Source organism: Littorina saxatilis, linkage group LG11, assembly GCF_037325665.1.
Source record: "Littorina saxatilis isolate snail1 linkage group LG11, US_GU_Lsax_2.0, whole genome shotgun sequence".
Taxonomy (NCBI): Eukaryota; Metazoa; Mollusca; class Gastropoda; order Littorinimorpha; family Littorinidae; genus Littorina; species Littorina saxatilis.
Window position 1 is genome coordinate 38,908,816 of NC_090255.1, and position 25,840 is coordinate 38,934,655.

The 25,840-nt window shown below is 45.8% G+C and overlaps 1 protein-coding gene across 2 annotated transcripts in view; it reads right to left on the reverse strand.

Annotated features, from left to right (window-relative positions):
• The window catches only part of LOC138980428 (replication factor C subunit 1-like), a 69,032-nt gene that overhangs the window by 2,873 nt on the left and 40,319 nt on the right, over positions 1 to 25,840 (reverse strand). For both annotated transcript variants that reach the window (XM_070353310.1, XM_070353309.1), the window contains exons 15-24: positions 19,233 to 19,333; positions 16,997 to 17,108; positions 14,949 to 15,181; positions 9,651 to 9,746; positions 8,168 to 8,266; positions 4,066 to 4,220; positions 2,724 to 2,841; positions 1,792 to 1,937; positions 879 to 1,092; positions 87 to 287 (exon numbers count right to left, since the gene is read on the reverse strand). In XM_070353310.1, the coding sequence (XP_070209411.1) occupies positions 87 to 287; positions 879 to 1,092; positions 1,792 to 1,937; positions 2,724 to 2,841; positions 4,066 to 4,220; positions 8,168 to 8,266; positions 9,651 to 9,746; positions 14,949 to 15,181; positions 16,997 to 17,108; positions 19,233 to 19,333 (1,475 nt within the window). The remainder of the gene's footprint in view (positions 1 to 86; positions 288 to 878; positions 1,093 to 1,791; positions 1,938 to 2,723; positions 2,842 to 4,065; positions 4,221 to 8,167; positions 8,267 to 9,650; positions 9,747 to 14,948; positions 15,182 to 16,996; positions 17,109 to 19,232; positions 19,334 to 25,840) is intronic.

The window sequence follows — 25,840 nt, forward strand, 5'->3', positions numbered from 1 at the left end:
CCCAAACACCTACACATACACACACACACACAGACACACACACACACAGACACACACACACACACACACACAACTTTTCAACAAACCTTTATCATGGTGTCTTTGTCCAAGGTGTCCTCGTCCTCGCTGTCGTCAGCAGGTGGCGCCACTTGTCCTTCCTCTCCCTCCTCCGTTCCCAAATCCTCTTCTGCTCCAGCCCCTCCTCGCTTCTTCTTGGCGACGGCCCCCGTGGCGTAGGGCGTCAGGTGAGTCTCCTTGTTGTACTGCCGGGTGAACGCTGCCTTCGTCTGAACAGGTAAGCAACGGTGAATATAAGTGAAAGTCCGACTTGCTCACCTTCAATTTGTTGCAACTTTTTATTTTATTTATTGACTTTTTTTTTTTTTTTTAAAAAGAGAATGGATGAACTCCAGATATGACTGTACATAGAAACACTGAGGCAAGCTACACATGACATTGGAAACACTGAGGCAAGCTACACATGACATTGGAAACACTGAGGCAAGCTACACATGACATTGGAAACACTGAGGCAAGCTACACATGACATTGGAAACAAGGGAAAGCAACTCTTCCATAACCAATACAAACTTGACAGAATTACTTCTCAACATTTTCTAGTGAGTGGACCCAGCGCCCACACACACATACACACACACACACAGAAACAAACAAACAAACACTCCCAGACACAAACGCTTGACAAAGATGAAGGCGTATCTTTAAACTCAATGCAAAACACACACATTAATACACACACTAATAAAACAAAGAGTCTGAGAGACAGGAGTGGTGATTAATGTTCACATTGGACAGCAAAACTCACAAGCATACACATACAGATACACACACACAAACACAAACACACACACACACACCTTAGAGTCAAGATGAGCCAGGGGGTCCTTGCTATTCGGCCATTTTGTAATCTCCAGAATGTTGTCGTAGTCGTCTTTGATGATGTCATAGTTGTCCATCAGCTCAATGACCTTGGGCACGCCCTCTGACCCCAGCTTGGCGAGGGGCTCGGTCAGGCGTGACCGCAGTGCAGGCAGGTAGTCCATGTTGAGACCACGCTTGTCACACGACACTCTGCAAGGCCAGGGGAGAGAATCAAACATAGCATATGGGCAATTCTGTTGAATTCTGGCACTGACTGTGGAAGCTGTTTCCTAAGATTAATTCCAGAAAAGAAATACTTTGGAACCCCTCGTTTTATAAGACCTCAAGAAATGTGAGAAAAGCAGGTCTTAACAAGGGAGGGAGTCTTAACAAGGGAGGGAGTCTTAACAAGGGAGGGAGTCTTAACAAGGGAGGGAGTCGTAACAAGGGAGGGAGTCTTAACAAGGGAGGGAGTCTTAACAAGGGAGGGAGTCTTAACAAGGGAGGGAGTCTTAACAAGGGAGGGAGTCTTAACAAGGGAGGGAGTCTTAACAAGGGAGTGAGTCTTAGAAGGGGTAAATTAACAGAGGTTATGAACAGAAAGTCTGAGAATACAGTGTACAGTATACCTCAAAGGCTTTTATTCAATTCACTGGAGAATGCTCAACATCGAAACTGTCACAAACATATACCCAGCACCCACATACACACACACACAAACATAAACATAAACACACACACACACAAACACACAGAAACAAATTGCAAACAAATACTCCCAGACACAAATGCTTCACAAAATTCAGACGGGATTCATGCAAAGACACAAGTGCTGAGGGAGTGTGTGGGAGGGAGGGGGGGGGGGGGGGAATGAGAGGGGAGGGGGGGGAAGGGTTAAGGTACACTCACTGTAGAGCCATGTGACCTCGGAGTTCCTGCAGAATTCTGTCGTTCTTGTTGGTGGAGGAGTTCTTGCCCAACCACTGTGGGAACGTGATCATGCCCGACATGGCCCCTCGCATGTACTCCCCCGGTATCACGCTCGCGTTCATCGCCTGAAAGTTACGACATCATTTACCAACAGTGTAAGAGAGAGAGAGAGTTAGAGAGAGAGAGAGAGAGAGAGAGAGAGAGAGAGAGAGAGAGAGAGAGAGAGAGAGAGAGAGAGAGACACACACACACACACACTCTCTCTCTTTCTCCCCTGGTATCACAATGACATACATCGCCTGAAAGTTAACACCCAGTTAATTATATGATTTGCCAACAGTGCAACACACACACACTAACATACACACACACACATTTCTAATAGGAACCTAACCTTTAGGCGTTTTTTCCCTTTTCTTTAAAAAAAATAATAAAATAAAAATAAATATGGCGCTTGTAGGGATGGGAGGTTGGATCAAGCTTAGAGAAAAAAAACTATAGATGAGTGTGCCAGGTCCCACACAACTTAAAAGCAATGTCAGTGACATAACGAAGCACCAACACACAGCTAAATAAAGCACCAACACACAGGTAAATCAAGCACAAACACACAGCTAAATAAAGCACCAACACACAGGTAAATCAAGCACAAACACACAGCTAAATAAAGCACCAACACACAGGTAAATCAAGCACAAACACACAGCTAAATAAAGCACCAACACACAGCTAAATAAAGCACCAACACACAGCTAAATAAAGCACCAACACACAGGTAAATCAAGCACAAACACACAGCTAAATAAAGCACCAACACACAGGTAAATCAAGCACAAACACACAGCTAAATAAAGCACCAACACACAGGTAAATCAAGCACAAACACACAGCTAAATAAAGCACCAACACACCTGCATAGGGAGGAGACTCCAGCTTCCCTTGCCGCGCACCTGTTTATCCACCAGATCTCCGTCACAGATACTCTCTGCTGTCCTGGCCAGTAACGACAGGTGTTTCTTGCGATCCCCCCTGCACACAGGCACACCAGCAAAATTACCTGACAGGTGAAGAGTTGATATTCACCTCCCTACCTACCTACCCGCAAACAAGATTACCCAGACCACAGGAACTTTGTTTGCCAACCACCTTTCTAAATCATTCCAAAAGTCATAGCGAACAGCCCTGTGTACATGTATGTGCACGATAAAGATCCCAACTTCACAGCGAAAGTCGCAAGGCTTGGAAACATGAATGCACACATGCAGAATTTTTTTTTTTAAATGGGTAGCGCCACACTGTGCGGCAGCTCCATTTCCCCAGTGAGAAAGAAGCTCCATTTCCCCAGTGAGAAAGAAGCTCCATTTCCCCAGTGAGAAAGAAGCTCCATTTCCCCAGTGAGAAAGAAGCTCCATTTCCCCAGTGAGAAAGAAGCTCCATTTCCCCAGTGAGAAAGCAGCTCCATTTCCCCAGTGAGAAAGAAGCTCCATTTCCCCAGTGAGAAAGAAGCTCCATTTCCCCAGTGAGAAAGAAGCTCCATTTCCCCAGTGAGAAAGAAGCTCCATTTCCCCAGTGAGAAAGAAGCTCCATTTCCCCAGTGAGAAAGAAGCTCCATTTCCCCAGTGAGAAAGAAGCTCCATTTCCCCAGTGAGAAAGAAGCTCCATTTCCCCAGTGAGAAAGAAGCTCCATTTCCCCAGTGAGAAAGAAGCTCCATTTCCCCAGTGAGAAAGAAGCTCCATTTCCCCAGTGAGAAAGAAGCTCCAATTTCTATGAGGGTAACCTCACAGGACAATATATATATATTTTTTAATGGGTTGAAACTCCCACAATCTTTTACGTGTATGACCATCTGTACCCCGCCATTCAGGCAGCCATACGCCGCTTTTGGGGGACGCATGTTGGGTATTTTTGTGGTCTTGTGCATGCGTGTACACACAAAGTTGGATAAGGCACTAGCAGGTCTGCACATAAGTTGACCTGGGAGATCGGAAAAATCTCCACCCTTAACCCACCAGGCGCGGCCGAGATTCCGACCCGCGACCTTCCGGATGGGGGGGCGGCGTCTTATCCACTAGGCCGTCATTGAACTCTATAATACCTTAGCCTTATGGAATCAAACAACAAGAAAGGAAAGTTGTTGGAACGTTGTTATTGTAACGTTCCAACAACTTACCTTTCTTGTTTTTTGATTCTGAATTTTGGAACGTTGGCAGTCTCTTTGTTTCGGGATTTGGTTCAAAATAAAGTGTACTGACTTGGCAGCGTAGGGAGTGACATTGATGTAGTTTTCATGCACGAAGAGCGGCACAAAGCTGTAGTCCTGGAAGAAGAGGTCGGACTTGTCGTGGATCGTCATTCTCGCGGTCTCCTCTCCGCCCGCAAAGATCTTCCTCGCCACGTCGAATATACCCTGAAATACCGAAAGGAGGAGGATGCAATAGCCATTGACTTCAGGCAGACAACTTACTGTACAACTATCTGCAATTGCTTAAGCTGGCTGAGCCACGTCGAATATACCCTGAAATACCGAAAGGAGGAGGATGCAATATCGATTGACTGCAGGCAGAAAACTTACAGTACAACAATCTGAAATCTGCTGAAGCTGGCTTGAAACTATTTACAGTAAGTCTTCCTACGAAGATTTTGTGAGCGACGTCAAATATGCTCTGAAATACGCAAAGGAGGAGGATGCAATATCGATTGACTTCAGGCTGTACAACTATTTTAATTCTGCTAAAGGTTGCTTGGAATTATTTAGATTAGTCGCCCTACACAGAATGTTCAACATCAAACAGTACTGCAGTACAAATCTCACAGATTTGTTTACATTTCAGGAATTCTGATACCTTATAAACACCAAAGATGGAAGACAGCAGCCAACTTGGCGTGGGAAGAAAATCGGCTGTCTACGCTTTTCCCAATCACATGGCCATCCAACGCAGAAGAAAAAGAAAGTATCGAGTACAGCCCAACCCTCCTTTCAAGACCTTCAAATATCTGAGAAAGTCAGGGAGGGAGTCTTAAAAGGGAGGGAGTCTTAAAAGGGAGGGAGTCTTAAAAGGGAGGGAGTCTTAAAAGGCAGGGAGTCTTAAAAGGCAGGGAGTCTTAAAACGGAGGGAGTCTTAAAAGGCAGGGAGTCTTAAAAGGGAGGGAGTCTTAAAAGGCAGGGAGTCTTAAAACGGAGGGAGTCTTAAAAGGCAGGGAGTCTTAAAAGGGAGGGAGTCTTAAAAGGGAGGGAGTCTTAAAAGGGAGGGAATCTTAAAAGGGAGGGAGTCTTAAAAGGGAGGGAGTCTTAAAAGGGAGGGAGTCTTAAAAGGGAGGGAGTCTTAAAAGGGAGGGAGTCTTAAAAGGGAGGGAGTCTTAAAAGGGAGGGAGTCTTAAAAGGGAGGGAGTCTTAAAAGGGAGGGAGTCTTAAAAGGGAGGGAATCTTAAAAGGGAGGGAGTCTTAAAAAGGAGGGAGTCTTAAAAGGGAGGGAGTCTTAAAAGGGAGGGAGTCTTAAAAAGCAGGGAGTCTTAAAAGGGAGGGAGTCTTAAAAAGGAGGGAGTCTTAAAAGGGAGGGAGTCTTAAAAGGGAGGGAGTCTCAAAAGGCAGGGAGTCTTAAAAGGCAGGGAGTCTTAAAAGGGAGGTAAATGTACAGAGGCTATGAACAGAACATGTGTGAAAGCAGGGTCTTATAAAGGGGGGAGTCTTAAAATGGAAGTCTTTCTTTCTTTATTTGGTGTTTAACGTCGTTTTCAACCGTTCAAGGTTATATCGCGACAGGGAAAGGGGGGGGATGGGATAGGGGAAAGGGGGGGGATGTGATAGAGCCACTTGTTAATTGTTTCTTGTTCACAAAAGCACTAATAAAAAAATTGCTCCAGGGGCTTGCAACGTAGTACAATATATGACCTTACTGGGAGAATGCAAGTTTCCAGTACAAAGGACCATTTCTTACATACTGCTTGACTAAAATCTTTACAAACATTGACTATATTCTATACAAGAAACACTTAACAAGGGTAAAAGGAGAAACAGAATCCGTTAGTCGCCTCTTACGACATGCTGGGGAGCATCGGGTAAATTCTTCCCCCTAACCCGCGGGGAGTCTTAAAATGGAGGTAAATGTACAGAGGCTATGAACAGAACATCTGTGAAAGCAGGGTCTTATGAAGGGGGGAGTCTTAAAAGGGGGGTTCCACTTGTTAGGAAACGCTACCGTTGCTGAACTTTGGTTTAGTTTTGTGTGTTGCATATAGTCGACTTATTTGTACTTTGCGGGAAAGTACCAGACCTGTTTACCCCCTCAAATGAAAATCAGGAATGCAACTGGTACTTTTCCGTAATTTGAGGCATCTTTGAGTAATTTTTTTATCAACCATAAACCAGCTTGAAAACGATGAAACGACACGTTAATTCGCGCGCTACCATGCAAAACAAGTAGCCTCAGTACAAAATTGTTAACCATGTTTAACAGTACACACACAGAAGCTCGATCACACACACCACAAACACACAACACAAGACACCTGATATATATGCAAGTTAACAAAGACAAATTTACTTTGTCTAAAAAACAAAAAAAACAAAAAAACAGTATTCAGGGGCGGAGCAAGAGAGTTAGAGGGGGGGGGGGGGTACAACCTGGGGTCCAGGGGTTGGGGGGTCTGGCTGAAGAATTTTAGCTATTTTATTAACAATTTGTGGCTTATCCTTGATTTTAAACATGATAAACTGGTGTCAGCAGCCACTAATTATTTCTTATAAAGTTAGTATTAAATAATGGCAATTTATCTTCATTGATATCTGCTCCCGACAACAACAAAAATTTCACAGACAGAAAATGTTTTAATTTTTTTTTCTCCACAGACTGAATTTTTGTGTTTTTTGTTGCTTTTTTGACAGCAAGGGGGGGGGGGGCCGGAACCCCCGTAACATTCCCCCCCCCCCCCCCTACTCCGCCCTTGGACTATTTACAGTCAAGATGCATGTGAACAAAACCACCTTACATTCTGTCACATCAGACATCCTGCATTAAAACCAGTCATAATAACTCTCTCCAGAAGCTACTTTTAATTTTAGAGGACCGATTCGTTTATTTCATTTAAAAATTTTGTTGTAAGTTTTTCGATTCAAAGAACTGTGATCTTTGCTATATTGGAGAAATATTAATGGAGATCAGTTTTAGACTCAGAAAGACTTGAATTTCGGCAACAGCGGAAGTCACTGATGAGCGCGACCATAGACCTACATCAGTATGTCTCTGGCGCGACTGACCGTAGTGAGAGATCGGTTCGCAGGTCTGGGAGATTCTGTGGAAGTAGAGACCTAGGTCAAATAAACTCGATGCGAAGCAGGCTCATGTTTTGCCAAACATAATTTCGTGTTTTTGTTTGTTTCCATGTTCATTTGTGTACTGCGTCTAACCTCGGGACACGTGCCGCGACGTGACTCGTATTCTAACTGACTTAGCTTTGTTGTTGCACTGATCTCAAGTCGATCACCAAAATGAATGTGGTTCGCTCTTCTTAAACCTTCACCAGACACAGCCACTTGACTTAATAGTTTTGCCGATATTTCTGTACAACTTTCGCTTTTTTGGTTGGCATTTCGTCCCCACAGAGATCCTATATTACCCTTCGGACCAATGTCAATCTCAAAACCGCGGAATCCGACAAATACCTTGCTGTGCACATGCGCAGAAAAGGCTGTTTCGGTCAGCCTTGAAATCACAGTCCTGGTGACTACCACAATTTCGACTTCGAATTTTCACGCACGGAAAAGGTTCTCTCGACCGCAATTTCCGGAATTTTCGGTAGATTTCCATAATACCGGAATTTAGACCCCAAATCCGTAATGATTCCGGACAATCCGGGAGGGTAAACAGGTCTGAAGTACCGATATTATATTTTGTAAACACAATATTCATGTTTGGACGAGAATGCAGTCGAACTTTCTAGTCCTGTCAAAACAATTTGTTTACCACGTTGTTTTGAGTCGTGGGTTCGTGGCGTTCGCTCGGATTAAGTGCGTCGGCGCTTTTGATGTACGTCACAGAGAATGTTACTATTCTAGTCCATGGACAGTTCATCTAATTTTAGTTGTATCATGTTCGGTCTGGAATATTCTCGAGATTGAGTATTTGCTATTTAGGCCAGCGCGATTTGTATGTTTCATGCTTCTACTTTGAGTTCTGCTATGATGTATCATTGTATGTATGGAATGCAAAATAAATCCTCGAACTCAATTTGACGAGTTGTTGTCTGCTGCTGTGAGGACGGGCCACGTAGAATAAAAGAACACAACTATATGACATTTGAGAACTTCGTCTATCTCAAGTGTCGTGTAACACCACTGTAATAAAGGGCGCCACTGACCAGCCTGAGATCTTTCTCGGCTTTCTTGGAGTCCAGCTTGGCCTGGTCGTATGTCAGCTCCTTCCTGTCCGCCGTGAACATCGACAGGTTGTGGATACACTGCACACAGACAGGTAAATAGACACTCACAGGTAAACAAACACGCACAGGGAAACAGACACACACAGGTGAGGAGACACACACAGGTAAATAGACACTCACAGGTAAATAGACACTCACAGGTAAATAGACACTCACAGGTAAATAGACACTCACAGGTAAATAGACACTCACAGGTAAATAGACACTCACAGGTGAATAGACACTCAGGCAAATAGACACTCACAGGTAAATAGACACTCACAGGTAAATAGACACTCACAGGTAAATAGACACTCACAGGTAAATAGACACTCACAGGCAAATAGACACACACAAGTAAATAGACACTCACAGGTAAAGACACACACAGGTGAGGAGACACACACAGGTGAGGAGACACACACAGGTGAGGAGACACACACAGGTGAGGAGACACACACAGGTGAGGAGACACACAGGTAAATAGACACACACAGGTAAATAGAAACATACAGGTAAACAAACACACACAGGTAAACAAACACACACAGGTAAAGAGAAACATAAAACATACAGGTGAGCAGACACACAGAGGTGAGGAGACACACAGGTAAATAGACACTCACAGGTAAATAGACACACACAAGTAAATAGACACACACAAGTAAATAGACACACACAGGTAAATAGACACTCACAGGTAAATAGACACACACAAGTAAATAGACACTCACAGGTAAAGACACTCACAGGTAAACACACACAGGTAAATGGAAACATACAGGTGAGCAGACACACATAGGTAAATAGACACACACAAGTAAATAGACACTCACAGGTAAAGACACTCACAGGTAAACACACACAGGTAAATGGAAACATACAGGTGAGCAGACACACATAGGTAAATAGACACACACCAATTGAGGTTAAAAGACACACATACAAAGGTAAGGTAACTAGATATGTTTTTAGGGTAGACTTATAACAACACAGGGAATAAGATCGATGTTGAATCTCCCTCGCATGACCCCCTGAAAACCAGAAAATTAGCACCCCTGAAACTAATTGATTTGGGGGTGCCTGCATCCCATTCCCTTGGCCATGTATCTGCTGATCAACAATGCAGGTTGACAAACTGAACCGCTTTTTGTGTTGTCCGTCACTGCCGTTTTCTGTCAGTGCTGACACCTTTCTGCCCTCACATGATTAACATCACATTTCTTTACAACAGATCTGTGGAAAACGTGTCAAAAAATATATAATGCCAAGTCAATGCTTATGAAATTAGCAAAATCCCAGCTTCAAGTATTGCCAGCCACATGTATGCATGACTTAGTGAGAGAATTTGCACGGATTTGCACCTACTTTTTTTCCCGTATTTTTTATTTCTTTATTTTCATTTATTTATTTTTCCACGTACCTGTCTGATGTCCTGGTTGGAAGACAGGATGATCTCCTGCAGTGCTGGTGGCGACACCTTCAGGCCCTCCTTGAACACGATCGACATCAGAGCTCCCTGTACAACACAACACAAACCATCAGCAATGACAGTCACGTCTAATTCCTGGTGTAACAGAAATCAAACCCATCAGAAAGCACAATCACCACTCATTGCTGGTATTTACCCATTAAAATTGTGAAAGTATTGGACAACAAGCTGTCATTGAGGCAGACATTCTCCCTGAGAGTCATTGAACAACTTCTTCAAAACATATGGTTGTAGCTTCGCCACACTTAGTTTGACTTTTTGTTGGCGAGTGACCAGTAGGTCCAGTTACTGTAGAATCATGATTAGGCCAACAAGAAAAATATGTCTGTTTCCGGTAACATCGCCGAAAAAAATAGGGTCGGTCGGTCGGTGTTTTTATTTTTTATTTATCTATTTTTTTGTAAAAACTTTTTCTTACGTTTTGTTAACGTCTTTTTACGTGTTTATTTTTATTTTTAAACGCTTCCTTAGTTTACTTACAATTATTTAGCACATGTTTTTGACCTAGATATATTGAAACTAAATAAAGTATACTTGACTTCATATTTTTTTTGTGTTTTTTTGTTTGTTGTTGTACGAAAAGCCAAAAAAAACCTTTAGGGTCGGCGCTTAAAAATAGGGTCGGTCGGGTTACCGGAAACAGACATATTTTTCTTTTTGGCCTTAGCATTTCTTAGCAAACACTAGTCACTGTCTGCAAGAAAAACAATGGCTGTGCTAATCACAAACCCAATAGTTGATGAAAAATCTCACTCCAATACATCCTTTCAGAAACTCAAGACTAGCCCAAGTCTTTCCAACTGCTGAAAGATTATGTATCTAATCCCTGAAAGTTGTAGTCATGAAGCATGTTGCCGAGATAAGAATATGCAGCCCTGTTTACCACCATTAGTGTTTTGGAGTAATGCTCAGCCCCAAAAATAGTAATCCTGGCACAAAAATAGTAATCATCCAGCATTCGTCGCCAATTACAACGCACATGACAACTGTGTCTGCGAAACGCAATCATGCACATATATCCATCATTCACAAACAAAACACATCAGTCAGTTTTTGTAGTCATCATAATTTCAAAGAAGATCACATCAAAAGCACATGCATCACTGATTCTTTTTCTTTTGCTCGTAGTAGGCCTTTTTCAGTGTGTCAAGCGCTTCTCTACTGTACTTGCGCTTGCCGAATGAGTGAGGGCGAGACTTCACCACTAGAATAAGGCTCTCCAGCGTCTCATCAGACAGACATGATCTCTGGTCAGTCCTGTGCTTTTTCACCCCATTTTGCCATTGAAATAAACAATGCCAAACATGTGAATTAATAAAAAAATGTAAAAAATTTTAATTTTTTTTTTAACATTTTTATCATTTATGAAAATCGTTGTCTTGACCCGGATAGCGGAATGGCGTATTTTTTTGCAGAAAATCGTAATAAATTACGCCAAAATCGTAAGGGTAAACAGGTCTGGAATATGCAGATTCCTGTAGAATTTTGTGTTTTCAGACTAAGCACAGACGTAAAAGAAGGCTAATGCTTTTTTGGGTGCAGCGCGGCGCCTCCACTGGCAAAATTGTGAACTAACTGCAGATGCGCATTTGTATCTCAGAAAGCCTGTACTTACTGAAAGCATACAGCCACAAAAGACCATTAAGGTGGTCCTGAAGTCGAGCCCAAAGACTTCTTACTGAAAGCATACAGCCACAAAAGACCATTAAGGTGGTCCTGAAGTTGAGCCCAAAGTCTTCTTACTGAAAGCATACAGCCACAAAAGACCATTAAGGTGGTCCTGAAGTCGAGCCCAAAGTCTTCTTACCGAAAGCTCAGTGCTAAAACGTTGTGCGGCCAGCTTCATGAAGTCGACTTCGCCGCGTTAAGGACAGGCTTAACATTGTGAAAACACCAAACATTCACCCCCCTTACCTTAATCTGCTCGAGGCGCGGTCGCTGGAAGCGGAGATCGAAGCAGTGGTTGGCGAGGGAGGACAGGCTTAACCTTGTGAAAACACCAAACATTCACCCCCTTTACCTTAATCTGCTCGAGGCGCGGTCGCTGGAAGCGGAGGTCGAAGCAGTGGTTGGCGAGGGAGGACAGGCAAGGGGAGGCACTGGTGTTAAAAGTGATTTTTTTTGTTTCTTAACTCTTGGGTCAACAAATGTTTCAGAATTTAAGTACTCAGTCCATCTCCTGAGAAAATGAAAAAAAATAAAAATTTGGACCATCGGTTGCCATGGTAGCAGTCCAAGATGGCCGCCAAACTGCCCCTTTTTAAAACCCTAAGGCTTTTTTAAAACTGCATGAAATTTTGTTTTGATGCTTGTTATTTATACTTTAGCACAATGCCGAGAAACTGATAGAGTCGTTTTTTGATATCTCAAGTCATTTAAAAAATATCAGTGATGAAAGTGAGTGATGTTGAGTTTCATGAAAAAACGCCCCCCAAAACGGTATAACTTCTCAATAAATATTTTTTTCAAGAAATCACTCTATCAGTTTCTGCAAAATAACACACTCAAGATGTATGCAAAGTTTCAACAACACAAGTTCATAAGAAAAAAAGCCTTAGGCTTTTGAAGTGACAAAAAAGTAGTTTTGAGAAAATACACAAAACGTGAAGAAAATGTATTTTTTTTACACAAACGTTTATGAAACATGTAACAAAACAACACTAACAAAACAACAAGTCTTGCTTTAGTTCCACAAGAAAACCAGAAACTAAATTCAACAAAATTTAAAATAACAACACCCAGTGTTCTGCAAGCACCAAGGAAACTGTTCGAAGGTCACAATGATCAACTCTCATCCGTTATGTTCACGCTGCGTAAAGTATGCCCATCCATAACTCCCAACTTGTTATCAGTGAAGCCTTTTATCTTGGACCTCTTTTGGACTTGCTTTGAATAATCAGGGAGTCATATGACAGTGTCCTTTACTTTCTATACTACAATATTTGGGTTGACTTCTGTGAATTGCCTTGCAATGCCATGGGTACTTTGGAAGCTCCTCTCCAGCTTCTGCATCTGTAGAGACAACATAAATTCAAAATTAATATATGTCTATGACAAACTCATATACTGCTATTCACATTTTCCCAACAATGACCCTCCCCCCCCCCCCCCCCCCCCCCTTACACACACATTTGAAAAAAGGTATTCTAATATTGTGATACATGGTAACACGATATTTGGGCGCATGCATATGTCAGTGCTGATAGTCAAGCAGTGAACAAAAAGATGTTGACAAATCATGTGAATGGTGCTATTAGGCAGTGCTGATCTGGTTTACAGCTATTGCACATACATTGCATGCAGAAACCATATGGTCTGCATGGGACGTATGACCACAAGCAATGTTCACTCACTGGGCCATGTGAATGCATGTTTGTTTGAGCCACAAGAAAACTGTGATCACAGGAGCAAGCTATATATAATATGCTCGAGAAAATAAATGAGGAAAGAACAGATGTTTTGCCCCAACACTGACAAACCTTGTGACAACCAAGCTTCACAGTAGCAGCACATAACTGACTAAATTTGCATCCTATTCAGTTTCTTTGCATCAGGGTGTTGTTACTTAGATTCTGTTCTTCAGCATAAAACAGTCACACACACACACACACACACACACACACACACACACACACACACACACACACACACACACATAACCAAACAAATATATAAACTTCTACATGTTTGTCAAAAGAAGAAAAAAATACATACCTACTACCATCTTGCTTATCAGCTGCTTGGAATCTTCCCTGCTCTGCTTGGGCTAGTATTCACTGCACCAGATTTCCCAGGAGATGCAAGTTGCACCATGGCTGAACATAGTCATTTTTGTATTGATTGTTCTTTTTCTAAGCAGTTTATTTGCTTTTTTCAAGAGAAAAGATAGGGTCTGCCTTCTCGTTGCCATAAATGGCAAACTCCGTGTTGTCCTTATTGCCGTACGCATTCCGCTCCGCAACTCTAAAATAAGTCGTGGCTCAAAACACTCATGGCAACGTGCTTCAAACGTACACCACTGATGGTGATTTCTTGCTCCATCCCAGCTGTTGCAAGGAAAGCAGCATAGTTTCCAGCCAATTTTCATTCTGGACGAAGAAGAATGCACAAACTTGATCTTCCGATTCGTTCGTAGCAATAGCAGACGACACTATCGACTCGCACTTTCTTTTTAAACTTCTGTCACGCCAGCCTCTGCAACTGATCTGATTTTAGTCGATAATTATCTCCTTTGCGTGTCAAGCACTGAAATCGGGGCAAAACGTGTGATAAACTGAAGTTTCCACAAAGATATCCAAGGAAAATCGCAGCTGTAGATGTTTCACATCGCCTTTGGCGAGACCTGGCGGAAATCAAGAATATTGCATTCTGGGAAGGCCGAATCGAACCGAACGAGACCGAGCATAAACGAAGTTTAATATCCGCGATTCGATTGGTCAGTAGACAAAATTTTTCACACGGAATCTCCCGGAATCTTCATCGGTTGTCTTCGGCTCATTGGAATGTCTTCTAGTTGCTGTTACTAACGGCGCGAAATCTGTAAACGGAAATTCCCGTTGTCCGCGGTATGAACTGATTGTAGCAAAGAAAAGACAACTCATTCCAGTCATGCTAACGTGACCACCGTTGACGATGTGTTTGACTCACATTCACCTCTCAAACATACGCATTTTTTTGCTGTTTTGTGTTTGTTCAATACACAATTGCATACACATACATTGTTCATTTAGCCGTTTTGACCGTTTATGATTAATTTTGATCTAAAATCAGTACATCAGAGTAACCAGAAGAGGTTCAAAATCCAGAATCAGAAAGAAAACCGAAATGACCAGGGAACAAAAAAATCACTTTTTTCACTGTGGTGTCTGCCCTTTTAACCTTGTGAAAACACCAAACATTCACCCCCTTTACCTTAATCTGCTCGAGGCGCGGTCGCTGGAAGCGGAGGTCGAAGCAGTGGTTGGCGAGGGAGGACAGGCTTAACCTTGTGAAAACACCAAACATTCACCCCCTTTACCTTAATCTGCTCGAGGCGCGGTCGCTGGAAGCGGAGGTCGAAGCAGTGGTTGGCGAGGGAGGACAGGCTTAACCTTGTGAAAACACCAAACATTCACCCCCTTTACCTTAATCTGCTGGAGGCGCGGTCGCTGGAAGCGGAGGTCGAAGCAGTGGTTGGCGAGGGAGGACAGGCTTAACATTGTGAAAACACCAAACATTCACCCCCCTTACCTTAATCTGCTCGAGGCGCGGTCGCTGGAAGCGGAGGTCGAAGCAGTGGTTGGCGAGGGTGCGCATCTTCATGGAGTTGCGGTCGTTGCAGATGGTGATGATGGGAATCTTGGTGTTCTTGATGAGCTGCACCAACTCCTGCAGTCCCCCGCGATCCTCATTGCCCGCCATGCCGTCCACCTCGTCCATGATCAGACAGTGGCTGTGGCCTGTCACTGGGCCCTGGTGGCTGCCTGCAATACATACAACACTCAATCTACTGTAAGACAGTGAGGGGTGCTGTGTTTCACAAGTCTATGATCAGACAGTGGCTGTGGCCCGTCACTGGGCCCTGGTGGCTGCCTGCAATACATAGAACACTCAATCTACTGTAAGACAGTGAGGGGTGCTGTGTTTCACAAGTCCATGATCAGACAGTGGCTGTGGTCCGTCACTGGGCCCTGATGGCTGCCTGCAGTTTCATTTCCATCCCTTTAATATCCCGTTGCTGCAAAATTCGTGTCACTTCCTCCCAGTGAAAAGCTAGCAGCAACAAAAGTCGCTGCCCGGTAATCAGGTGTTTGCTCATTTTGGAGTAATCAGCCACTTCTGGCAGAAAAACAGGTCTTTTACGTGCCTCTTTTACTGAGCCAAGCTTTTCAAAGCAAGGCCAATCAACTAGCACGGTTAAGGCCTGCTGTGACGAACAACTATGTCTGATATGTATCAACCGGGGAACAACTATGTCTGATATGTATCAACCGGGGAACAACTATGTCTGATATGTATCAACCGGGGAACAACTATGTCTGATATGTATCAACCGGGGAACAACTATGTCTGATATGTATCAACCGGGGAACAACTATGTCTGATATGTATCAACCGGGGAACAACTATGTCTGATATGTATCAACCGGGGAACAACTATGTCTGATATGTATCAACCGGGGAACAACTATGTCTGATATGTATCAACCGGGGAACAACTATGTCTGATATGTATCAAAAGGGGAACAACTATGTCTGATATGTATCAACCGGGGAACAACTATGTCTGATATGTATCAACCGGGGAACAACTATGTCTGATATGTATCAACCGGGGCTGGGTGGCTCAGTTTGTAGAGCGCTGGACTTGTCATCCTTGGATCACGGGTTTGAATCCAGGCCGGGACGGGTCAACTTTACATGCAGACTCAGAGACGGTATCCATGTCCCACCCCTGTGTCACCACAGTGGCAGGTTAAAGACCTTGGTCATTCTGCCCTAAGTGCAGGTGACTGATTTCACCTTAACACCCACACACCTGGGTAGCGCGGCTCTTGTTGCAGCTAGCTTTTGACTCGGAGAAAGCAACGCGAATTTCCCAGCAATAAAATAACAAGAAGAGCAAACGCTCGATCGAGTCACTTTCGCAGTTCTGAATATTATATGAGGCATCAGATGGACAGGAAGAAATTGCTATTCACAACACAATGAGTCACGTTCACATAAAATTTGAGCCCGGTCACTTTTATAGTTTCCGAGAAAAGCCCAACGTTAAGTTGTGTGTTGCCGAACAGAAAAGGCTAGTTATCTCCCTTGTTTTTCTGATAACGTTCGTAAAAGGCTACAGATGTAAATACTTTGATGTAAAGAATAATCCTACAAAGTTTCAATCACATCCGATGAACTTTGTCAAAGATATAAAATGTCTAATTTTTCCTTTGACGCTGACCTGTGACCTTGAAAAAGGTCAAAGGTCAACGAAACCATCGTTAAAGTGTAGAGGTCATTGGAGGTCACGACTAAACAAAATATGAGCCCGATCGCTTTGATAGTTTCCGAGAAAAGTCCAACGTTAAGGTGGTGTCTACGGACGGCCGGCCGGACAGACTAACACTGACCGATTACATAGAGTCACTTTTTCTCAAGTGACTCAATAAAATGACATGAAATTGAAATGAAATGTGCAGTATTCGCTCAATATGCTAACCTTTTCCTTCGAAAAAAATATGTACATCCAACCTGAGGATGCCAGCAATGGAGTAATAAAGTGATGAATACAAAAAGGAGTCATGACTTACCCATGTAGTCGACCATGGTCTGGTTGCCGAGGGCTTCCGCCACGTCCTCCTTCAGACTTCGCTTCGACCGCGTGTCTGACGCGTTCAGCTCCACTGTAGAGAACCCTGCATCCTGTAAATAAACCACACATTATTGTCAGCTAATGCTTGTACCGTACTTTCCGGGTCATAAGGCGCGACTTTTTTCCTCGAGTTCGACCCCTGCGTCTTGTATAACGAAGCGCCTAATCCGTGTATGAAATACAAAAAAAATCAAAGAGACCGCCTGAGTACCAGTCAAACAACTTGTGATAATGCATGTTTCAGCTACTAGGTACTGCCCTGGCCAAGTTTCCTCGAGCTCTCAAGCCACCCAGCTATCACAATGGACCTGCCTTTGATCTCGCCGCACACACAGAGCACACATATTTCCACTCTGTTAAACTCGGTCACTGACCGGTCACTGACCCCGGTGCAGGAAGTGTTTCCTCTCTCAGATATGACAGGGGAACCACCTCTCATGGCAAAAACTGGGTCATTTCCACTCTGTATTCTTCCTTTGATGTGCGGCTTATTTTCATTCTTCGACCGTTTGTTACCCGTATACATTTTCAATTTTGGTGCGCCCTATCGGCCCCCTGCGCCCAATGGGTGACTGGATTACAATTTTTGTTAAAAAGAAGGGGGTGCGCCTTATGCGCTGTAGCGCCTTGTCACCCGGAAAGTACGGTACTCATCCTCAGCTAACAATACACCAATTCCGAAAATAACTGTCGGATGAATACCCTTGCTTTCACTTGGAAAAACATTGGAGGGACCAATCACTAGCAAGGGGTGAGTCCAAAACACCAGGACAGGAGCATGTGTGAATCTTTTGTCCTTGAAAAAGCAAGGGTGTTCACTGTTTCACAACCTATACAAACCCCGACACCATGTATTGTGTTGTAACAGTGATAGATGTTCTTTAGCGTTGTTGAAACTTTTGAATTAGCCCATGACAGACACACAAGACAGACAGCAAGAAACCGCTGTCGGCACTGTAACTGAACGGACAAACGAATACGACAGCAATCAGATGAAAGAGATAGTGAAGACACTTTTCAGCATGTATGAAAGAGGGAAAGGTAGAAGAAAAAGCGAGCAAGCACTTTTAAGCACCGACTCTATGAGTGAAAGATAGACGAAAGGACATACGTATACGAAACACGTACTTCAATTCTTCTTTTTCATGCCCTGTTTTCCGCATAGACAGACGTGCCCAAAATGTCATTTCAAAATTCTGCTCGCATTTTGACAAATAAATCCTAGGGACATCATTGTGTAATTAGATTTGCACTTGTCAAAAAGATAAGCTGACTTACATTAGTTACAAACAATACTGTTCTGTTTGCTTCCTTCTCGTATTGAGAAACAAAAACCTTCGCGAACAAAGTTTTTCTTGGTGACTTCACCATATCAGCAGTAAACCATGACTTGTTAGGTAACAACCATGACTTGTTAGGTAACAACCATGACTTGTTAGGTAACAACCATGACTTGTTAGGTAACAACCATGACTTGTTAGGCAACAACCATGACTTGTTAGGTAACAACCATGACTTGTTAGGTAACAACCATGACTTGTTAGGTAACAACCATGACTTGTTAGGTAACAACCATGACTTGTTAGGTAACAACCATGACTTGTTAGGTAACAACCATGACTTGTTAGGTAACAACCATGACTTGTTAGGTAACAACCATGACTTGTTAGGTAACAACCATGACTTGTTATGTAACAACCATGACTTGTTAGGTAACAACCATGCTGTGCAAGTAGTCGTGTTATAAATCATTACTAGAAGCTGTGGTGGGGTGGTAAGACGTCGGCCTCTTAATCGGAAGGTCGTGAGTTCGAATCCCAGCCGCGGCCGGTTAAGTGTGCAGATTTTTCCGATCTCCCAGGTCAACTTATGTGCAGACCTGCTAGTGGCTTATCCCCCTTCGTGTGCACACGCAAGCACAAGACCAAGTGCGCACGGGAAAGATCCTGTAATCCATGTCAGAGTTCAGTGGGTAATATAAACACAAAAATACCCAGCATGCTTCCTCCGAAAGTGGCGTATGGCTGCCTAAATGGCGGGGTAAAAACAGTCATACACGTAAAAATCCACTCGTGCAAACACACGAGTGTACGTGGGAGTTTCAGCCCACGAATGCAGAAGAAGAAGATTAATAGAAGCACGTCAGAATTTTGCTGCTTTTATTTTCAACTCACCTTGCACACGAGCACAGCAGTGGTGGTTTTACCTATACCCGGGGGACCGGACAGAAGAGCTGCTCGGTGGCCAGACCCATCATCTTGACCGTAAAAACGACCTGCAATCCAGCCAGTCAAACATAATAATTTTAATATCATATAACAGAAGTATAGGTGTAGGTGGTACAATAGAACCCCCTTTTAAGACCTCCAAAACTCTGAGAAAATCGAAATTAAATTTTCATTTGATTAATATACTTACCCGAGTCACATATTAGCATTGACGCAGTCGAGATGCTAGGTAGACTGAAAAAAAACGCTATCCCGTCTATAGTATAAGGGAAGCAACCCAAGCAAAAAAGTAGCAAGCTTGCTACCCTGGGTTGCCTCCCGTAGCGTGCATCACGCCACAGATCTCGTACCCAATACGAGACACCCTCATTCGACTTCTAGAATACAAAGAAACTAAAAGCGGGGAAGGTGGGAGGGAATTACCTATGTGACTCGGGTAAGTATATTAATCAAATGAAAATTTAATTAAAAATTTTCGATTAAATTACATATTCTTACTCCGAGTCACATATTAGCAGATAACTCCAACAAGGTGGTGGGTAAGATCAAAAAGTTCAAACTCACTCTAAAGTTCTGGAGAGACAAAAGCCAGCTGCCGCCAAGGAAGGAACAGGCCGAGACCCATCCTGACAGAGGGCAGCAATGTCTGCAGAACCTGATAAGACAAAATCCTAGCGCCAGAAGCTGTGCGCAGGACATCATCCAAACCCCATAGGCAAAAAAGGCCAAGGCCCTGGAAAAGAGCTCAGGCCGAGCCGAGGGAAAGATAGCATAAGCTATGACAAGGCGGAAGGCAAGAAAATCCCTTGCCGAGAAACTGGCCCACTGCCAAAAGTCAGGAAAGGATCCCGTGAGAAAGCAACCACTGACTCACTCTAAACCCTTGCCAGGAACTGGCCCACTGCCAAAGGACAGAATCGGACCGAGAACCACCCTGATTGACAGCCGAGATGTCTCTCAGGCAAGAATGCGAAAGACAACCTCAGAGAGCCAGTAAGCTGTGCCCAGCACTTCTTCCAATTTTCTGAACCGTAAAACAGTCCGGAAAAGGACCCCAGTCTTGGATAAACCCGACCAAGTAGAGGGAAGGACAAGCTGCCCCCCCCCCCCCTTAAATGGAAGGAAATGCTAATGGCCTGGAAAAGATCCGTGCGTAAGGTTGCCGGCTAAGCCCTGAAAAGGACCGACCCTCACGGAGACCATAAGGCAAACATGCCAAAGTAAGAAAACTTTGGGATGGAGTGAGGCCCAAAGGCCGTTGAGAGAACAGTCAGCTCCGGAAGAGTGACCAAACTCCAAACCGGAAAGAGAGAGACGCCTGAGTATTAAGTACCAGGGTCCACCTCAATGAGCAAAACTCAAGGGAGACGGTCACCAGTCGTCCCTTGCCCCTCCCTGCGCAAGCAGAGAGAGGGGTAAAAAAAAAGGGGACGAAGCGACCTAAGGTAGTGCCTAAGCACCGCAAATGCGGACCCGCAGTGGCCAAATCCTAATGTGACCGGAGACCGGAAACAAAATGACGAAAGCCAGCGTGATCTCAGAGCAGACTGCTTGTAGGTAATTGAAAATGAATCAAAAAACCCGAAACAGAAAGGACGAAGCTGGTAAGAAAGACGGAAAACCGTGAAGCGAACCAGCCGTCAGCCTCCCGAGACCAGAGTTCTCAGTAATAGTCATAGTTGCAAGTGAAGAAGGGGTGACCAGGCCGGAAGCCCAACCCGGCAGAAATCGTCCCAACTCACATCATGCAAGCATGATGGAGAAGAGGAAGAGACGAAATCCGCAGTCACAAGAACCAATTGCCAAAGTCGCAACACGACAGGCAGGAGACTATAACACAGGCTAAGGCCGAGAGCCTTGCTGCCCGTAGGCCGGCCATTGCGCCAAAGTACTCAAAGTACACAGGCACAGTAAGAAACCAAAAGTTTCGGCCGCCGAAAAAGATGCTGGCCTAGAGGCCAGCACCGAGAAAACTGGAACATTAGCTAGACCTCTGCCCACAAAGGGGAGGAGTAGCCAAAAAACCTGAGAAAAAGTGACAAGCCAAGAATGACTTCTCAAACATGCGTTGCCCAGACAATGCACCCTCAGGAAAATCTGAATGTTACTTCCGAGGCCAACTCAAGTGAACCTTAAGTTTGGACGAAACACCAGAACGCGTCTGATCGCTAGAGAAAGACAAAGTCAGACTCGGCGAAAGACAAACCTGGACCAAGTCCAGAAGCTGGTGGCAAGAGAAAACGGGGAAGCCCAAAGGCAGAAACCCCCCTTTAAACGGAAATCGACCTCTCAGCACCCATACGCTGGGAAAGAGAAAGAATGTCGAAGCCCGAAGCCACAAGCACAAGGAAAACAACAACCACCACCTCCAACGGATGAAATGGCTGTTGCTCCCGCCGAGGCTAAAACCCCGAAGCCCTAAGGCCGGCTGTTGTTTCAAAAACCCAGCGTCCTATGACGGCTGTGAAAGAAACAATCTCACCTGAGCTGAGGACGTAGGCCGCTTAGGCTGAGTCCGCTAGGTATAGCCTGCTTAGGAGCGGCCTGCTTTTGCTGCTTTCAAATTGAAGCTCAAAAGAAGGGAACCGCTGTTCTCTGTTGGTCTCAATCCCCTGCTTCTGGCATGAGAGGCCAGGCTGCCGGAGAGAGACCGTCCACCAAGGATGACGAACTGAGAATGTTCCTTGTCGACTCCTCAGAAAACCGGGAGTGGGCAAGAAACAAGTCCCTTCCGCACGAGACCGCATGGAAATAGCGCAGAGAGGACCGCCTCATCTGTGCCTCGTTCACCCTTGTAAGTGTGGAGAGGAGTGAGACACTTCCTCCGCGTCCTGCCCTTTACTAAGGGGAAAGGGCGCCAAGGAATCTGCCAGAGCGCGAGAAAGCGCCCGCAGGAGAGTCTCGGAAATGGAACTGAGTTCCAAAAGTTGTCAGCCCCCTTCCTCAGAGAATAGGAGATTCTGCCCATAGAACGGCAGAACCGAATCCTTCCTCAACGGCTTCGTAAGAAGCGAAAGAAGTTCCGGCGTGACCGAAAAACGGTGCGCGCGGACGGGGAAAGGCCAACAGGCAGCTACGAGACGACCTTGGCCAAGGCAACTTCCTCTGGTCCGCTAAGGGCACGAAGGAGGAAGCCTGCGCAGGAGCGGCAAGGCATTCCGATGCCAGCTCCGAAGCTGAACCCTGAGGAACCAGCAACGAAACCGACGCCGGAGGCCACCCCCTGTCGAAGAGGGGGGCTCGGCGAAAAGGCAAAAAGGCGAAAAGCTACTAAGGGCGATTCTTCAAACCAGAAGTAGCTGCTTCCTCTTTGCCGACCGAAGTCCTTCCTGTTGGCAATCGATTGTGCTCATTCCCTAACTGAGAGGAGGATGAGAGGAATCAAAACCAAGGAAAGTGGGAGAGAGGAGCTCGCGGCCACCACCGGAGTGTGTGGATGCTGCTGTCCCAACAGAGGCAAGAAGCCTGTATGCCCATAGGGCAAGCCTTGTTCGAAATTCACCGGCGACCAAACGGAAGCAGCGGGAACTGAACCGGAAAATCCGGGAGGAGCCGGAAGTGCGGCAGCAACAGCAGCGCTATGCCAAAGCTGGTGCTGAGCCACCTACGAGCTGAAGCTCGGAACCCAAAGGTAGGCCGTAGGCCAGAACCGGAAGTGACAGTAACCTGTGCACTACCCGCTTGACCTACCCTCCTGCCAAGGCCGGAAGCGAAGCTGCCGGAAATGGCTGCCGTGCAAAGGGCAAAGCTCAAACCGGAAAGGGCCATGGGCTGCCCACATCCCGATGAACTAACATTTCCAGCCGGAGCCGGAAGAGAAGCTGTCGCGGACGACTGCTTACGTATAGCGCAGCTCAAGCCGGATGGGATCATTATTTGTCCACCTTCCAACGAGGCACTACTTCCGTGAACCGGAAGTGCCGCTGTCGCGTACGACTGCCGACGTAAGGCAAGGCTCGAACCGGACGTGACAGTAGCCTGTGCACTAACCAGTGAACCTACACTTCCGGTCGGAACCGGAAGAACAGCTGTCGCGGGCGACCGCTGTCATAGGACAAGGCTCGAGCCAGACGTGACAGTAGTCTGTGCACTAGCAAGTGAACCTCTACTTCCGGCCGGAGCTGGAAGCGGCTGCCGCGAACGACTGCTGACGTAAATTCGGAAGCTGGCCAGAGCCGCCGAAGGCAGCTGCTCCTCGTACACGGACCCGAAGTCCGAAACGCCACCTGAAGGGGACGGCTCATAGCCAAAAGAACCCGACAAATGACGCTGCGAGGGAAGGCCGTAAGCCGAACGCCCATCCTGTTGGCCATCGATGAAACTCGCACCCCTGACTAAGAGGAAGATGAGAGTCACCAACGACCGAAGGCAGCTGAAGAGAGGAGCTAGCGGCCACCACCGAAGTGGGTGGCTGCTGCTGTCCCAACAGAGGCAAAAAGCCTGTATGCCCAGGAGAACCACCGTATTCGAAATTCACCGGCGACACAACGGAAGCAGCGGGAACCGAACCGGAAAAGCCGGGAGGAGCAGGGAGTGCAGACGCAACAGCAGAACTATGCCATAGCTGGTGCTGAGGAGTCTGCAAGCCACAACCCGGAAGCCCTAGGCCGGAACCGGAAGTGACAGATGACTGTGCACGACCCGTTTGACCTACATTTCCTGCCCAGGCAGGAAGAGCAGCTGCCGGAAACGGCTGCTGTAGCAGGGCAAGGCTCGAACCGGAAGGGACCATGGGCTGTCCGCAAACCAGTGAACCAACACTTCCGGCCGGAGCCGGAAGCGAAGCTGCCGCGGACGGCTGCTTACGTAATTCGTAGCTCAAACCGGCAGGGACCATGGTCTGTCCGCTGTCCAGTGAACCACTACTTCCGGCCGGAGCCGGAAGGGAAGCTGCCGCGGACGGCTGCTTACGTAATTCGTAGCTCAAACCGGCAGGGACCATGGTCTGTCCGCTGTCCAGTGAACCACTACTTCCGGCCGGAGCCGGAAGGGAAGCTGCCGCGGACGGCTGCTTACGTAATTCGTAGCTCAAACCGGCAGGGACCATGGTCTGTCCGCTGTCCAGTGAACCACTACTTCCGGCCGGAGCCGGAAGTGCAGCTGCCGCGGACGGCTGCTGCGAGCACATACCTTGTGACGACCGTATCCCAAAAGGGACCTGCTCAGGTGCACTCCCGCAAGCGGTAGCCACCGAGCGCCGGCCGAGAAGAGAAACGCCTCCCTGTTCACCGCCTCCAGCACCAACGCCGAAGCCAGCAGGCTGGACAGGTGATCCGGAAACAACAGGAACACAGGAAGCCAACGACCGAGGGTCGCACACCCCCGGGAGGGAGGCAGAGCTGGAAACAGGGTCCGTCCGCGCCATCTCAATTTCTGGAAGCAAAGAGGACAAAAGGCTAGCCACAAGAGTGCCAGCCTCCGGCACAGGCGCCGGGTTCGAAACGGACGTGGTAGCGGTAATGCCCGCCGCCCGCGAGCCAGACGAAGTTTCCTCCGGCGCCGAAATGGGCACCGAAAAAACGAAGTTAGTCTTCGGGTCAGAAACGTGAACCGTGGGGTTCCTAGCCGAAGAAGTAGAAGCCGAGGACTTAGGTTTGCCAGGGCCTTTGCCCTTACTCTCGGCCTTAGCCGCTCGCTTTTTCTCACTATCAGACATGCTGTCACGCGAGAAAACAAACTACTGAAAATACACAAGTCTCTAGGACGTTAAAACTTCAGCAGAATAAACTAGCACAAAGTACAAGTTACAAGCAGGTAATAGTGCTACTGGTCGACGCTAAAAGTCCGAGCACGGACCCAAACTAACCAGCAAAAAACACCACGTGTAAGCGAAAAATGGCGACCAAAATGGCGGCCACAGCAACAAACTACCGAGCAAAATTCACAAGTCCGCGGACGAGAAAATTCTCAGCAGAATGGCAAAGCAAACAACAACAAAATGGAACAATCTCACCGCTAGAAACAGCTATGAGCAGACGGGGAGCCGAGGCTGGTGGGTGTCAAGCAGACAGCAAACAACAGCCTAGGAGCGAAATCAAGCACGACCTGTCTCTCTGGCTGAAAGATGTCGAATGAGGGTGTCTCGTATTGGGTACGAGATCTGTGGCGTGATGCACGCTACGGGAGGCAACCCAGGGTAGCAAGCTTGCTACTTTTTTGCTTGGGTTGCTTCCCTTATACTATAGATGGGATAGCGTTTTTTTTCAGTCTACCTAGCATCTCGACTGCGTCAATGCTAATATGTGACTCGGAGTAAGAATATGTAATTTAATTGGGGGTAAACTTACAGAGGTTATGAAGAGAAAGTCTGAGAAAACTGGGTCTTAAAATGGAGGGAGTCTTAAAATGGAGGTAAATTTACAGAGGTTATGAACAGAAAGTCTGAAAAAACAAGGTCTTAAAAAGGAGGGAGTCTTAAAATGGGGTCATTTTACAGAGGTTATGAACAGAAAGTCTGAAAAAAACAAGGTCTTAAAAAGGAGGGAGTCTTAAAAAGGAGGGAGTCTTAAAATGGGGGTAATTTTACAGAGGTTATGAACAGAAAGTCTGAAAAA